The sequence below is a fragment of the Neomonachus schauinslandi genome, chromosome 13 (assembly GCF_002201575.2).
Source record: "Neomonachus schauinslandi chromosome 13, ASM220157v2, whole genome shotgun sequence".
Classification (NCBI taxonomy): Eukaryota; Metazoa; Chordata; class Mammalia; order Carnivora; family Phocidae; genus Neomonachus; species Neomonachus schauinslandi.
This window is the reverse complement of record NC_058415.1, coordinates 8,562,189-8,578,257: the sequence shown is the minus strand read 5'-3', so window position 1 is coordinate 8,578,257 and position 16,069 is coordinate 8,562,189. Positions and strand designations below refer to the sequence as shown.

General features: G+C 44.9%; 1 protein-coding gene across 1 annotated transcript; it reads left to right on the top strand.

Moving 5' to 3' along the window:
- Positions 1–3,438: 3,438 nt before the first annotated feature.
- Positions 3,439–15,440, top strand: KCNV2 (potassium voltage-gated channel modifier subfamily V member 2). Its single transcript, XM_021694441.1, has 2 exons — positions 3,439–4,815; positions 15,159–15,440. Exons 1-2 carry the CDS (start codon positions 3,439–3,441, stop codon positions 15,438–15,440), a joined length of 1,659 nt encoding a protein of 552 aa, XP_021550116.1.
- The last annotated feature ends 629 nt before the right edge of the window (positions 15,441–16,069 follow it).

The window sequence follows — 16,069 nt, the reverse complement described above, 5'->3', positions numbered from 1 at the left end:
CTCCAAATGAATTCTTGTTGGATCAAATCCTTAAATGTGAGAAGTAAAATTTAACATAATGATTACAAAGTGGGATTTTTTAATCAAAAATGCATATGTGAAAATGTTAAATGAAAAAAGCAGGATATATAATTTATGTCCAATATGAGCACAACCATGATAAATATGTGTGTGTGTCTGTGTAACTAAATGGAAAGACACAGGTTAAAATATTAACAGTGAGGGTCTTTGGATGGTCAGATTATAGGTGGTTTTTATGTACATGCTCTTTCATAACCTGCTGGTTAGTCTGGACCAAAACCCAGCTTCACCATTTACTTTGTGTGCAATCATGGGCAAGTCATTTAGCTTCTGTGTGTCCCAGTCTCTTCATCTGTAAAAGAGGAATAGCACCTACATGATAGGTTAAGTATTAACATAGTACAGTATCTTGGCATGCTATTATTGTGGTATTGGTTATTAGTGTTCTCTGTTTTTTAAATTCTTCTATAATGCACTTATAGAACTTCCATTATGGGAAATTTTTTAAGTCTCTCTTCATTAAAAGAAGTGCCTCATGTCCTAAGTTAGTGATATGTGTCACCTTAAATGAAAACACTGACAAGGAGCAGCTAACCCATCTTGACAAAACACAGAGAAATGTCGGAGAAGGATCGCTCAAAGAGGAGGATGATGTCTGAGCTGACTTTTGAAGGATAAGGATCGCAGAAGGCAGGCAGGAGGGAATTCAAGACAAATGAATCATCAAGGAAAGACTTGGAATCTTAGTAATTTCAAGGAAGAAGCCGACTTGAAGATCATGCAGGTTTCCCTCTGCCCTACAAATTCTTAAACGTGTTCCCATTCGACTTTTGGACAGTTCTCTTTGCTTGAAAGGGTTTCCACGTATGGATACTCACCTACCATTGCCCTTGCAAAAGAAAAAAAACCCAAGAGCAAAATCCAAGCAACATGCCCACACCGACATATTCATTTGGGTGTAAGAGACAATTAAGCGTGGTCCATCCAGGCAATGCTCCCCGATCAACTCCATGGATGTGGTGTTTGTGCTTAGCTTTGAGAGGCCTCTCAAACATTACTAACTCTCCTGTTTTTCAGAAACAGACTCTCCGCTGAGCAAGGAGCCTGATGTGGGGCTCGATCCCAGGACCCTGGGATCATGACCTGAGCTGAAGGCAGCTGCTTAACCAGATGAGCCACCAGGCACCCCCCAAAAACTTCTTCTGAAGAAATTCAAACACCTATGAAAGCAGAATAGCATAATGAACCTCTATGCCCCCATCACTCAGTGTCAACAGTTACTGACTCATGACCAGTCTTATTCCCATGCTATGGCCACCCCCTTTCTCTCTCCCCAGTATTTTCTTGAAGCAAAGCTCAGCTATCGTATCATTCCGTCCATAAATACTTCAGTATGTGTCTCTAAAAGATACACAGCCTTTAACATTACAAGACCATTATCACAACTCAAAGTATTCATAAGAGTTCCTAAATACCATCGAATTTCCAACTCTCAAAAAAGTTTTAGGCTTTTTGTTTGAATCAGGATTCCAAACGAGGCCCACACATTCCTATCAGACAGAACATTATTTTAAGTAACAGCAATCATTCATGCATGCGTAAGATGGTATCATTTTCATTCTCTTCCCAAGGTATCTGTCCAGTTTGTTCTGTCCTCTCTGGTCAGGTTTCTTGGCGGTCCTTCCTCCATCTTGAACATGTGTAAAGTAATGTATGCACAGGTTATTTGTTGCACCATTGTTTACAAGAGCCAAGGTATAAAACAACCTGAATGTTTATCCCTGTCAGACTACTATGGGGCTACTTTCAAAATCAGGTGGACGTTTATGTTCAGATGCGAAATCACCTCTAAGACACATGGTTAATTGGAAAAAGCAACGTGGAGAGTGCACTATGATTTGTGTTAATAATAGAGAACTATTCAGATGACAGGTGGAGACAGGTTTTTGCTTGTATGTGTTTAGGATATTTCTGGAAGAACAACCAAAAAGTATTCTGGAACAACAACAGTGGTTGCCTCCTCAAAGGCACACCTGATAACTGCAAGTTAGATTTGGGAGAGAGAGAGAAACTGTCTTTGGGACTCCTGGTGGCTCAGTCAGTTAAGTGTCTGCCTTCAGCTCAGGTCATGATCTCAGGGTCCTGGGATCGAGCCCCGCATTGGGCTCCCTGCTCAGCGGAGAGTCTGTTTCTCCCTCTGCCCCTCTCCCTGCTCATGCTCTTGCTCTCACACTCTCAAATAAATAAATAAATAAAATCTTTTTAAAAAAAGAAAAAGAAACTGTCTTCTGTAATGCATCTTTGCACCTTTTGAATTTTTACCATCAACACTTATTAGCTATTTGAAATAAATTGATTTTAAAAACCTATTCTCTGCTCAGTACAAATCCCTTCCTCTTCTCTGCTACCTTGTATTCTTTACTCACTCTTTTGCTATGTTTACCTAACTCCATCACCCACAAAACCACTAGCAACTCTGTCCCCATAGAGTTCCCATCCCCAGCATCTAGCATGTTGCTTTTCACATGGAGAGACTTAAAAAAAAAAAAAAAATTAAAGTGATGTCTTGAAGAATGATGAGGACTTTTTCCTTGGAATAAAGTCTGGCCACTTTTACCTATGGCCCTAATAGAGCAGCTAAGCAGGGCTGTAAGAACATGTACCCACTAGTTCTGGCATTCTATCTGGAAATCCGCTCTCATCATGCCAAAAAGGGAAGGAAAAGAGAGGCAGAGAAACAGAGACAAAGGGGGATCGAGGCTGGGACTGAGAAGATCAGACTGGACTCTAAGGCAGAGCTGCTAAGTAGAATCCATTTGAGGAAAGAAATGATCATGTGAAAGAATGGGAAGGGGATCATTTGAAGTCTTAGGTGACCTAAACAAGGGCTACGCTAAGAGGAAAACAGGCTTGTGATGACGTCAGCTTCAAGCATTCTGGTGCCCTTCCTGTCCTTGTTCTTGCAGAGGCTGCAACTTCAATAGTGAGGCCAGGACACAGGCATACGGATTTCTAGAGCTAATTCGGTGGGTTTCACCCCAGCACAAGCACACTGAGCACTTCCTAAGGGCAGGCCTAAGGGTTGGCGACATTTTTATTAGCAACAATCCCTGCCACCTTCTGATTATCTACAGCTTTAAGATCACGTAATCAACCCCGCCGTCTGAGAGTGGAGGGCGAGGGGGAGGAAACTAGCTAAGAGGCTCTAAATCCCTCCTAACACTCGAGGCTTCCCTATCAGCAAGATTAGAGCCGTCGACAGCCATCTGCTAGGTTCAGACTCCGACCGTCCGTCGTCCCGCGCAGGCTGCTCCAAGGCAGCGCAGGGTGCAGGCTCCGTCCTCCCGGTGGCAGGGACCAGCCCCGAGACCCCACGACAGCCGGGAAGGCCAAACAAGGGGCTCGCCTCGCGCAGCCATGCTCAAGCAGAGCGAGAGGAGGCGGTCCTGGGGCTGCAGGCCCTGGAACGGTACAGAGAGCGAGGACGCGTCCCAGGCGGGGGGCGGCCAGCACCGCCGGAGCGTCTGCTCGGTGGGGGGTCGCTCCAGCTCCCAGGCCAGCATCCCGCTGTGGCCCGAGGGCAACTATAACTACTACATCGAGGAGGACGAGGACAGGGAGGAGGAGGACGATCTGAAGGAGGACCCAGGCGAGGAGGACGGGCAGCCAGAGGCCAAGTCCGACCTTCCGGTCGTGTCGTCCACGCTGAACGTGAACGTGGGCGGCCAAAGCTACCGCCTGGCCTGCTGTCAGCTGGCCTGTTACCCCAAGACGCGCCTGGGCCGCCTGGCCACGTCCTCCAGCCGCAGCCGCCAGCTGAGCCTGTGTGACGACTATGAGGAGCAGACGGACGAGTACTTCTTCGACCGCGACCCGGCCGTCTTCCAGCTGGTCTCCAACTTCTACGCGTCCGGGGTGCTGCTGGTGCTGGACGAGCTGTGCCCGCGCCGCTTCCTGGAGGAGCTGGGCTACTGGGGCGTGCGGCTCCAGTACACGCCGCGCTGCTGCCGCATCTGCTTCGAGGAGCGGCGCGACGAGCTCCGCGACCAGCTCAAGATCCAGCGCGAGCTGCGCGCCCAGGCGCAGGCCGAGGAGGCCGAGGAGCTCTTCCGCGACATGCGCTTCTACGCGCCGCAGCGCCGCCGCCTCTGGAACCTCATGGAGAAGCCCTTCTCATCCGCGGCCGCCAAGGCCATCGGGGTGGCCTCCAGCCTCTTCGTGCTCATCTCCGTCGTGGCGCTGGCGCTCAACACGGTGGAGGAGATGCAGCAGCAGGCGGGGCAGGGCGCGAGCAGCGGCGACCCGCCGCCCATCCTGGAGCACGTGGAGATGCTGTGCATCGCCTTCTTCACGCTCGAGTTCCTGCTGCGCCTCGCCTCCACGCCCGACCTGCGGCGCTTCGCGCGCAGCGCCCTCAACATGGTCGACCTGGTGGCCATCCTGCCGCTTTACCTGCAACTGCTGCTCGAGTGCTTCACGGGCGAGGACCCGCGGCCCGGCAAGGGCTCGCAGCGGGAGCACGACATAGAGACTGTGGGCCGCGTGGGCAAGGTGGGCCAGGTGCTGCGCATCATGCGCCTCATGCGCGTCCTGCGCATCCTCAAGCTGGCGCGCCACTCCACCGGCCTGCGCGCCTTCGGCTTCACGCTGCGCCAGTGCTACCAGCAGGTGGGCTGCCTGATGCTCTTCATCACCATGGGCATCCTCACCTTCTCGGCCGCTGTCTACTCCGTGGAGCACGACATGCCCAACACCAACTTCACCAGCATCCCCCACGCCTGGTGGTGGGCCGCGGTGAGTGCCAAGGCTCTGGCTTCCCGGCCCTTTCCCCAGCCTGGAAGAAGCCAGGCCTCCCTTCCCGGGGTCATCGGCCACCTCTGCCTTGCTTTGTTCCCCGACCTTTTCCCTGCCTCGCTTAGGGGCCCACTGCTTCTCTCCAGGCCTTTGCTGCCCGCAGCGAACAAAAACAAGTTGCCATAAGTAACTGAATTCGACTTGGTCCTAGGAATTTCCAGATCTAGATTTAGTCTTAAATCCCTGGGCAGGCTGACTTTAAGAAGGATTCCTTGTTTGTGTATGTGGGGAAATCCATCATCCTCATTCTTAGTCGCCACTTATCCAACACCTGTTGTCCTAAATGGTTTGTAGATGTTCTCTTATTTCGGTATCACGGTTAGGATCGTGAAACGGTTAGGATCGCTTTTTTTTTTTAAGAGGACAAATTGGAAGTGGCTTCAGATTTGAAGGAAACTATAAGTTTATGCAGGGAATAGGTGAGACTCGGCTGACCAGTGTCCACCCTAACTGAAATCCCACTGCTCCTAGCCAATCCTGACTGTGGAAAGAAGCATCTACAACTGAAAGTTGCCCCAGTGTCACTGAAGTTCCTTTGGGACCTGGTATTCTTGCCTGGAGGAATTGAGGTGCAGAGGATTTGAGTGTAGACACCCAGCTAAAGGTAGTGGAGTGACGACCCAAACCTAAGACCATCCAAGGCAAAAATCCATGCCCTTCCTACACCCAGCACTGCCTCTTTCAGGCTTCACTTCTAGGGCGTGCCTTGCCTAATTTGCAGGCTTTGGGTCAGTTTTGTTGTTTTCTTCGGCATTTGCCTCCTTGTAGTAATTTATGCCATTTACTCAAATACCCGTATTTCTGGCATGCTACGCAAAATCTCTGGGAAATTCCGGAATCACCGGACATGCTGATGGATAAGTGAACATTTATACATAGAGGGAAGAAGTGGGTGTGTGATTTCTCTATTTTTAAAACTAGATGGTTTGCAATGCCATTAAAAACATTAAGCAAATATAACCAGTTTTTCCCATGTAAGGAACTAGTTATTTTCAACATTAACCCTGGGTGTGTTAGAACCTAGAATCTGGTCTAGATTTCTGAGATGAACCAACCCAGGGTTACTAACAATGTAGTTCAGCGAGATGGAAGATTTACATTTAGATTCTAGTCCCAGCTCTGCTAATAATTAACTGTGACCCTAAATAATTGTAAAACCTCGCTCCCTTACTCCCTGTCCTCAGTTTGCTTGTCTCTAAAAAAGGGTGGCTACAGAGCTCTATAATTCAGTTAGTCTTCTGTCACTGAAAAGCAGAGCACTCATATCAAACAGGATTTGTGAGCTTTCTTCAGTGATGGGAGGACATTAGGCTCTTCCCAATGAGCTAGCCCAGTGCCACCCCTCTGATCATATTCCAGGTGACAAAAGGTCATCCCCATAGTAGATAAACCATGTGTACAGATGGAGCTGAAAGAGGATGCTTTGTCCCCAGCAAATGACATTTACTTTGGAGGTGAGTAAAGCAGGAAGGGAGAAGAGCAAATCTACACGCTGATGATATACTACCAAGTTTGAGAGTCAAGTTTCCATTTATCCAAGTATCTTAGAAGACCAGCATGTATGTAGGTAGGTGGGGCCTAGGGGACATTTTGATATTATATTTTCAACCCACAAAACTTTTAAAAATTTTGTATATTAATACAAAAATGGATAAGAATTCTGTTGCTAATGAGGTTTCTTTTTTAAAAATTTCCTGAAGGGAATGCCTATTAATTCCATTTAATTACTTGATCTGTTTAATGTACAATGACACTCAAAACTTTCAAATTACCCCTTTTATGTTAACTAAAATTGTTTTAGTCAAAATCAGTTTTTTCCATAAGTTTTACAATAAAAATTGAATCACCATTCAATTTTTATTGATAATAAAGTTTAACGATTATTGCTTTTGCCAATGTGAGTTTTCTTTTGTGACCATTCTCTCTATCAGGCACTCTTTTCACAGGCCAAAATTTGCACATTTCAGCCTTACTGTTGACTAACCTTAACCTTGACCAATGGCTTTTGTCCATCTTATTTTCTGAGCATTTTATAGACTAGTAAAAATCATTATGAATTAGATATTTCTAAACTAATCTATGAAAACAATAGGAGCAGTTCCCCTTTGAACATTTAAACACTGCTCTAGGCCCCAGGACAATATAGATTAGCAGATTCTCCTCCACACTTCTGATGGCATTCCACATTGTGTACCAAGGGTCCATATTCTCAGTAGAGCAAAGAGAAAAGAACGCTGTCAAAATGATGCAGACAGAATGTCTTGTTTCCTTATGTAGATGCCAAATAAAAGATGCAAAACATGAAGATGAATTCTTCATGAGAATCTCAAAATCCATCTTACTCATTTCACTGAGGTAGAATTTTTTTATCACTTCCAGGGTGCCAAGAGGGTAATCTGAACACTAGGGATACTGGGTGATAGAACAAAAACCCCAAAGCGATGAATTTCTTTCCCTCATGCAGTTTACATTCTAATGGAGAAAAAGAATATATAATTTTGGATACTGGGGTGTCTTGTATGAGATAATAGGATAGAGAGATAGAGATAATAGGATAGAGAGACAGAGATGGCTGGGTGTGGAATCTACCTTTGATAGGATGGCCAGAGAAGCCCTCCTGGAGAAAATGACATTGAGCTGAAATTTGAAGGGTGAGAAGAAACCCATCTATATAGACATGACTGAACAGAAATGAGAATAAGAAGTAGAATCCCAAAACTAACTCTGATGCAGTTGTCTCCAAGCCTTTTATTGATTACACATTTTGTAATTTAAAATTTTCTGAGCACACACCCATGATAAATGCATGTTCAACTATTCATAAATTGTTATTTATTGCTATAATAATGATGCACCACAAACTACTACCCCAAAACTTGATCGCTTAAAATGTCAAGCATTGATTTAGCTTATGAGTTTGCAAGTCAGCAGTTTAGGCTGGCTTCAAGCAGAAGGTTCTTCTCATTTGGGCTGGTGCCAATCACTCGTAGGTCTGATGATCAGCTGGCTGACAGCTGGGATGAACGAGAGGACTAGACCACATCTCCTTCATCCTCCAGCAGGCATGTACCCATGGGCATGGCAATGGGCAAGAGATGGAATGCAATTTCAATCATGTGAGCACTGTATAAGGTTCTGTTCATGTCATTTGCTCAACCCATTGGCCAAAGCAAGTCACAAGGCCAAATTCAGAGTCCAAGAGCAGACCAGATTAGCCCACCCAGTGTAGGAAAGCACTGAAAAGTTTTATGGCAAAGAGCTTGGATGCAGGAGGATATAAAGAATTAGGTCCATTGAATTGATATTTTTTGAAAGGAGACGTACATATGGCCAACATACACATGAAAAAGTGCTCAACATTACTCATCAGGAAAATGCAAATCAAAGCTGCAATGAGGTATCACCTCACACCTGTCAGAATTCCTAGAAAACGACAAGAAATAACAGGAGTTGGCAAGGATGTGGAGAAAAAGGAACCCTCATGCACTGTTGGCTGGAATGTAAATTGGTGCAGCCACTGTGGAAAACAGTATAGAGTTTCCTAAAAAAGAATTAAAAAATAGAAATACTGTACAATCTCGAAATCCACTTCTGGGTATTTACCCAAAGAACATGAAAACAGTAATTTGAAAAGATATATGCACCTCTATGTTCACTGCAGCATTATTTGCAATAGCCAAATTATGGAAGCAGCCCAAGTGTCCATCGATAGATGAATAGATAGATGCGTGCGCACGCACACACACACATACATATATTACTCAGCCATAATAAAAGAAGGGGATCTTGCCACTTGCAGCAACATGGATGGACCTAGAAGGCATTATGCTAAGTGAAATAAATTAGAGAAAGACAAATGCCACATGATTTCACTTATATGTGACAAACTAGAGGTTGCCAGAGGGCAAGGTGGTGGGGAGGGATGGGTAAAGCAATATATCATTATAAATTAGAATATGAATTCTATGGAGGTGAGTAAAGCAGGAGGGGAGAAGAGCAAATCTACATGCTGATGATATACTACCAAGTTTGAGAGTCAAGTTTCCATTTTTCCAAGTATGTAGACCAGCATGTATGTAGGTGGGGCCTAGGGGTGAAAGGGAGTGCGAGGTACAGTCTTCCAGTCATAGAATTTTAAATGACAAGGATGAAAGGTACAGCAAAGGAAATATAGTCAGTGGTGTTGTAATCGGGTTGTATGGTGACAGACGGTAGCATAACATACAGACTTGTTGAATCACTATGTTGTTCACCTGAAATTAACATTGTGTGTCAGCTGTATTTCCATTAAAAAAATTAGGTAATACAATCATTCTACTGTAGGAAGCTATCACTGCTCAAATATATGTACACAGCAGAAAACACTCACACACTGACTAATAGTGTCTTCCAGACTCCAGTGCTCTACGCCTTGTATATTCAACCTCACTAGAGACAGATTCTCTAAGCCATTCTTCATGTGCTGCTAGTACTTTTTCGAAAACCCCCAAATCTGACTTGCTTTTCATCATCTTCCCTCTCTCTATGCCAAGGATCCTACAGCCTTCCTCTTGTAATTCAACTCAAGGTTTTAAGAGGAATACAGTAATCTTCATTGCTGTGAATACTTCTGCAGTTGCAGAACAAATCCCTCGTGGACATTCACGTCTGCAAATGCTCATGCGTTAGGATGTAAGATAGCCCCGTCCTACTCATCTGTCAAATGGAGATTACTTGTAAGCACTAATGTAATAGGAAACACATGTAAAATGCTAGCCTGTGGTACATCCGCCGTAAATAGAAGCTACCAGAGCTGTCTAGTTGATAGTCTTTATCACGTGGAAGCCATAACCTTTGCTTCCAGATTCATTTGAGGGAAAGTAAAACAGAAGTGATTCCTTCTCTACTGGAAAGAGAGAGACTGTAAGACATATGAAGGGGTCAGCTCTTTTCTCCTGGGAGAGCCTCTGCGTGTCCAGATAAGTAGGCATCCACCCGGAACAGCTCCAGCCATGCTGGGCCTCTCCAGGCTGCCTGGGTGTGGGAAATGCATGGCCCGGCCCAGCAAGAAGAGTCAGCTCTGTGACGACACCGTCATTATTGGCCTCCGGCGTGGCTCAGTTTTAAAGCAGAAAAGGGCAACTGAACTGTTCAACGGCCCATTTCCTTCTGAGCTTCAAGAGTGAGTTCAAACTATAGAAACCAAACAGGAAACTACGTCATGAACTCATTCCTTCAAAAACTAACAAAAACTCTTCAAAAAGAAAATTTTTCTCTAGCTGAGGGAACAGATAATTGTGCCACAGAGGCCTTGTCCTATCTTTGTTTTCCCAAAGCATGTTATCATGTCCTTGCAGATAGGTGGCACTTACAAGATCACTGAGATTTTTATTTTATTTTGTTTTTATGGATTGATTGCTTGCTTTAAGAAGACCCATTTGGAACGTGCATCAGCCAAGTTAGTCAGGAAAACAGGGAAAAAAAAAGAGTGGATATTTTAAACAGATGGAATTTGATGCAGGGTTATAGATACAGGAATGTTAGAAGGTTGGAAGAGCAGCAAGGGGAAACGAAGAAACCCCAGAGATTGGTTACTGCATGCAATAGCTATCAACCCTAAAACTGGGGGAACAAATAGAATGTCAAATTACTGGAGCCCACAAGAACAGAGAAGGAGCCACTGAGGGGCTGTCGCAGGGCCTCTTAGGATGATACCATGAGGTTAGCGTCCTATGCGCCAAAAGATGCCTGAGCCACGGCTATCTGCTTATTGGAGGACGGTGACAGACACCAGAAACAGGAATAGAGACCCTTAGTTCCTCAGCCACCTTCAGAGTCCCAACACTCTCTCCTTTGCAGAACACAGCCAGAAGCCAGTGAGCAAGGTGGTCTGGGAAATGTAGTTGCAGACTCCCCTCTGCAGGACCGTAGGAAAAAAGTACAGAGTGTCTCGCTTGGGACTGAGAGACAATGGGTCAGTGTCTGCATTAGACGGCAGTAAAAAGAGGCAGCATCCTCTTAGATCCTTCAGAAATAGCAAAGGAGCCGTAAATGGGGCAAAGGATCTTAGGCACTACTATGAATTTTGCTCCTGTGGACTCCCAACTCTGGAGTAGTCCCCTTTTGGGTCTTTAAACTATGATCCTCCTGTGGGTCAGTAGGATTTGTGGGACATGGAGTCGTAGAGGACAGGGAAAAGTACCAAGGAAACAGTGGATACAGAGGACATCATCATTACTGCATATACCTTTCTATGGCTGGATGAACAGATCCCACATTTGCCTTAGCTTTTGCACACCTCCTCCTTATTGCACAATTTACATACATGTCACAACTTTAACATAGGGATGAGGCTGGGTGATTCTCTTTAAGGTCCTGTCTTCACCCATGACCTCATTCTAACAGTGCTTCCACCCCTCAGAACATGCTTTGAATTCCACTGAGGAATTATCTTTGGAGACTGTGATATGTCCATTTACTTCTTTGTAATGGTGCCAAATCTTCATCTTCTGGAGGGTGGATTTGATATTTTAAAATACAGTCAAGACCCTTGAGTTTAAGATTGACATCTAGAGTTAACCCTTGAGGTGGCTAAGACTACTTGTTTCAAAGTCATACCACTGAATCCTCTGTGCAGATTATAATCCAAAGAGGAATTCCTCAAATATTTGTAGCAACAGCAGCATGGATAGGCTACATATAGCCTTTGAAGCTAAATCCTTTAAAGGACAATATGCATTGAGGTGTGTAATAATTTTAGCCAGAAACCACTAGTCTTCACCACCTCAAATTTTTTGGGAACACTAGAAGGGCGGGGGTTCATTATTTTGAAAAATCTGTTGTGTTCCCTGGGATATTTCCTACATACATGGATTACTGGGTGCCAAGATTTAATCTATGCCTCGTTCATTACGAAGGAAACAAACATTCCTTGTTGAAAGAGAAATTCCAGTATAGTCATTCTGAAGTTTCAGAGAAAAACTGGATGCTTGTCCTCCTTGTAATGTTTAAGAGGCCAAGATTTGCTGATTAATGGGTGAGCTTCTGAGGGAAGGTCACATTCTGGCGTTTGGGACTCAAAGGCTAGGGAAAATATGTAAGCCTTCCATGGAATGGTACGCTTCCAGTTTATGGAGTGGCTGAGCCAGCCAGTGTTTTCAGGATATTAAGATGGATTGCAGGAATTCTAGTCACATTTCTGACCCAACCCCTCCTAATGTGAGAACTCACTCTTTGAGGTCACATGTGTCAGTTTAGGGCTTTCCATTTTTAATGTTCATGAAGGGAGAAATGGGTTTGGTCTGTGGAACATGGAGAAAAGACCTCCAAAGCCAAGGAATTCTGCATTCCTCTTGGAGCCAAGGAGCAAGAACCAAGTCACTGGTTGAGTCAAACTGTTCAGAGAACAGACAATGTAAAGATTAGCTGTGCGTTTTGAACAAATTCTTCAGGACCAGTCACACACAGTCTCCTAGCAGAAGAGATCTTTTCTCTAAAAATAAAGATCCAAGATACACAAAAATATTTAGACCATATTATGAGCATCAAATATTTAATCTGCCTTAAGCTAACAACTCTCTTCATTTTTGACCCTTCACTCGAAGTTCAACCAAAAAAAAAAAAAAAAATGAAGCCGAGGTTGGGAGTAAAGTAAAGCCAGTGTGGGGATTGATCAGAAGTTTAAAATGGGCACTTTGTCTCAATTATCTTCCTCTGCATCCTCCTAGCCCCCTGCCTCCCATCTTGCAGGCTGGTTTACCTCAAAGCCTCTGCTTTGGCCTTTCATGGATGCTTCCTGTCCTGAACTACTCCTTCCTGTCACTCACCCCTGTTACCAGCCCCCTGTAGGCTTCCTCTACGCCAAGTAGACTGAGTGACTCAGCATTCATACAGAGGTATGAGTGCTGTGCTTCGTGACCTATGAAAACCATGTTTCAGTTCATGTACCCAGACAGAGACCAGACTCAAGTTCTTTTACTTCGGGTACGTCCAGTGACAAGACACACACATGAGCACACTTTGAGATTAACCCACGATCTCACGGTACCATTGCCTCTCATCATCCTTTGGTGCAAAAATCTGGAGCTACAGTGCTCCCCACCCCGTTTCCCTCCTGTTCAGCAGGATCCAAGCAGGAGCCCATTTCTGCAGCCCACTGGTCTTTTTTTTTAAATTTTTTTAAAGATTTTATTTATTTATTTGAGAGAGAGCGAGCATGGGGGGCGGGGGGAAAATCAGAGGGAGAAGCAGACTCCCCGCCAAGCAGGGAGCCCGATGCGGGACTCGATCCCGGGACTCCAGGATCATGACCTGAGCCGAAGGCAGTCGCTTAACCAACTGAGCTACCCAGGCGCCCCAGCCCATTGGTCTAATAAGCATGAGAACTAACATTAATACTCATACACTGCACCAGGCACTCCTTCATTCCCTTAACACCCTTATGGGATAGGTACTACTATTCTCCCCGTATTTCACAAGTAGAAGCAGAGCCAGAGAGAATGTAAGGGACTTGCCCAAGTCACACAGCTGGGAGGTGGATTCAGAGCCATGTAGCCTAATGCCATCTCTGTTTCTTTAAACTAGTCTACACCATCCTGCCTCTCTTAGGTGCTTGTTTGTATTCTTCCACACATGGGAAGGGGCAGCGCACCCTCAGCAGGTCCCTCACTGTAGATGAAGCAGTGAGAGGTGGTAAAAAAAAAAGGAGGTCAAGCTTTCACTTTTTTATTGTCTAGATGGAGCTGTGGTTCTTATCAGCAACACCAGATTAGCCCAGCCAGCCTGCTTCTCTATTCCATCCTAACTAATCAATCACACTTCCCCTAAGTTCAAACTAACCCTTACATCAAAACAAAAATGTTTATATTTCTAAGCTAAACACCATCTTAGTACAGGTCAACAGGCTAACTGTCCATTTTAATACCATCTGCCAGAAAATCATGGCAACACCACAGATTGATGAAGCAAACAGTGCCCCCTGGAGTTGTGCAATGCACAGGGGTTTTTTTTCCAACTAAGCAACAACCCTGCCTACAAGCCTTTTAGTAATTTGCCAATAGTCTGGGGATTGACGGGAGGCTCAGTACATGAGGCTTAAAAAATAGGCCCCAAGAGATTTTCCCAGGTTTTCTCTGGCTCTGCTGACTGATAACTAGTCCCATGGGTATCTGCATTTTAAAACAGAAGCTTGTTAACCTAAATAAATCTCTAATTAGTGGAATTTAAAGCGGTATGCAAGAGTGATGGGAGAAATTTCATACAGGATGAACATATTTTTGGTCTGTGATGTCTTACAGAAAAGTCCCTTTGCAAAATAATGAGAGTGTGTTTCTCCAGACATTTGTAATTAGAGCACCTTCATATACAATAGCTCATTTGAATGACATAATAACTCTGAGAAGTATTAATTATAATATAATTATGTCTCCATTTTAAAGATGAGAGAAGAACAACCAAGGAGGTTGTTTAATGCCTTTTGTGGGCCTGATACTGGGTTAAGTGCTTTATATTCATTTTCTTATTTAGTCTTCAGGAGAAGATGAAGAGTCGGGTATTATCCTCCTATTTTAGATGAAGGAAACAAGGCTCAGAGACTGAACGTTTTGCTCATGGGTATTCAGTGGGGAAGGGTCAGAGTTAGGACTTGGACCCACATATGACTGGTTCTAAGCCCGAGCTCTTCCTGGTACGCCTATCATGTGGGCAAACCCAGGGTCCCTGGTCCTAAAGCTGACCCCTCTTAGGGGAGGCAGAGACAAACTTTTTTTTTTTTTAAGATTTTATTTATTTATTTGAGAGAGAGAATGAGATAGAGAGCATGAGAAGGGGGAGGGTCAGAAGGAGAAGCAGACTCCCTGCTGAGCAGGGAGCCCGATGCGGGACTCGATCCAGGGACTCCAGGATCATGACCTGAGCTGAAGGCAGTCGCTTAACCAACTGAGCCACCCAGGCGCCCGAGACAAACATTTATTGAAGCCATGCTACCCCAGGAACTTTACACACGGCAACTTACATGCTCTTCGCAACCCCTTAAAGTAGCTATGATATCCCCTGTATTGTGTATAAGAAAACTTATAATAGTCAGGGTTTAAGCCCAAGACTTCCAGCTCCACAGCTTGTGTTCTTTCCATGATGCAGATCCTGCAGGCAAACCTTCGTACCTCCTAAAGCTGGCTCTGTGGGAGCTGTTACCTGACCCACGTGTACCTTCAGGGAGTCAGAGGACACTTTCCTACCTGGTTCTCTCCTTCTCTTCTCCTCCATCACATTGCTAACCATTCCATCTCACTTTCTTTCCACTACAGGTGAGCATCTCCACTGTGGGATATGGAGACATGTACCCAGAGACCATCCTGGGCAGGCTTTTTGCCTTCCTCTGCATTGCTTTTGGAATTATCCTCAACGGGATGCCAATTTCCATCCTCTACAACAAATTTTCTGATTACTACAGCAAGCTCAAAGCTTATGAGTATACTGCCATGAGAAGGGAAAGGGGAAAGGTAGAGTTCCTGCAAAGAGCCAGAAAGAAGATGGCGGAGTGTTTGGCTAGAAGCCACCTACAGCCCCCACAAAGGCAAGAGAGTTGATGTTTCGAAGGACACATGGGTGGTAGACGCCGTGAACCTCAAGGTTTCGGTCCTCCTTTGTGTTATCAGAATTGACAGTACAAGGACATAGGAGACAGTCATACACAAAGGACATCCAGTTCGGAGTGCTACTTCTGGAAATGTCCATTTTGGCCCCAACTGGAACTGCCTCATTTGTTCTTTAACAGTGTTGTAGGAGTCTGACCTCCCCAGTGACACTGGTACTAAAAACTCCTTGAGAGGAGCAACATCTTAGATTTCCATGACGGCTTCTCATGGCTTCTCAATAACTCAAGTTTTTGAACTTGAGCTGACATGAGAAGAGTTTCTTGAAGAAAAAAAAAAAAAATCCTTCATTTTCCAGAGAGAAAGAGAGAATGTTGTAGCATGAGCTTTAGAGTTAGACCAACCTCAGTCAGAAGCCCAGACCTACTGGATGTAGGGTTTAGGGAAGTTGCTTTAACTGTCTGAGCCTCAATTTCTTCAATTGTAAAAAGTGGGTAATAAGACCTACCTTGTAAGATCAGCATGGGGACTGGAGATAATATATGTTCAGTAAATGGTAGCTATTAAAATTGTGTGAGTGGCTGTTGTCTGATACACACTCCAGACAGGTGGTTCTCAGCCCA

Bases quoted from the DNA above. Each gene is read 5' to 3' on its own strand.
- KCNV2 (XM_021694441.1), top strand. From the start codon at position 3,439: ATGCTCAAGCAGAGCGAGAGGAGGCGGTCCTGGGGCTGCAGGCCCTGG. The intron at 4,816-15,158 runs GTGAGTGCCAAG...TTTCCACTACAG, and splicing joins ACGCCTGGTGGTGGGCCGCG to GTGAGCATCTCCACTGTGGG.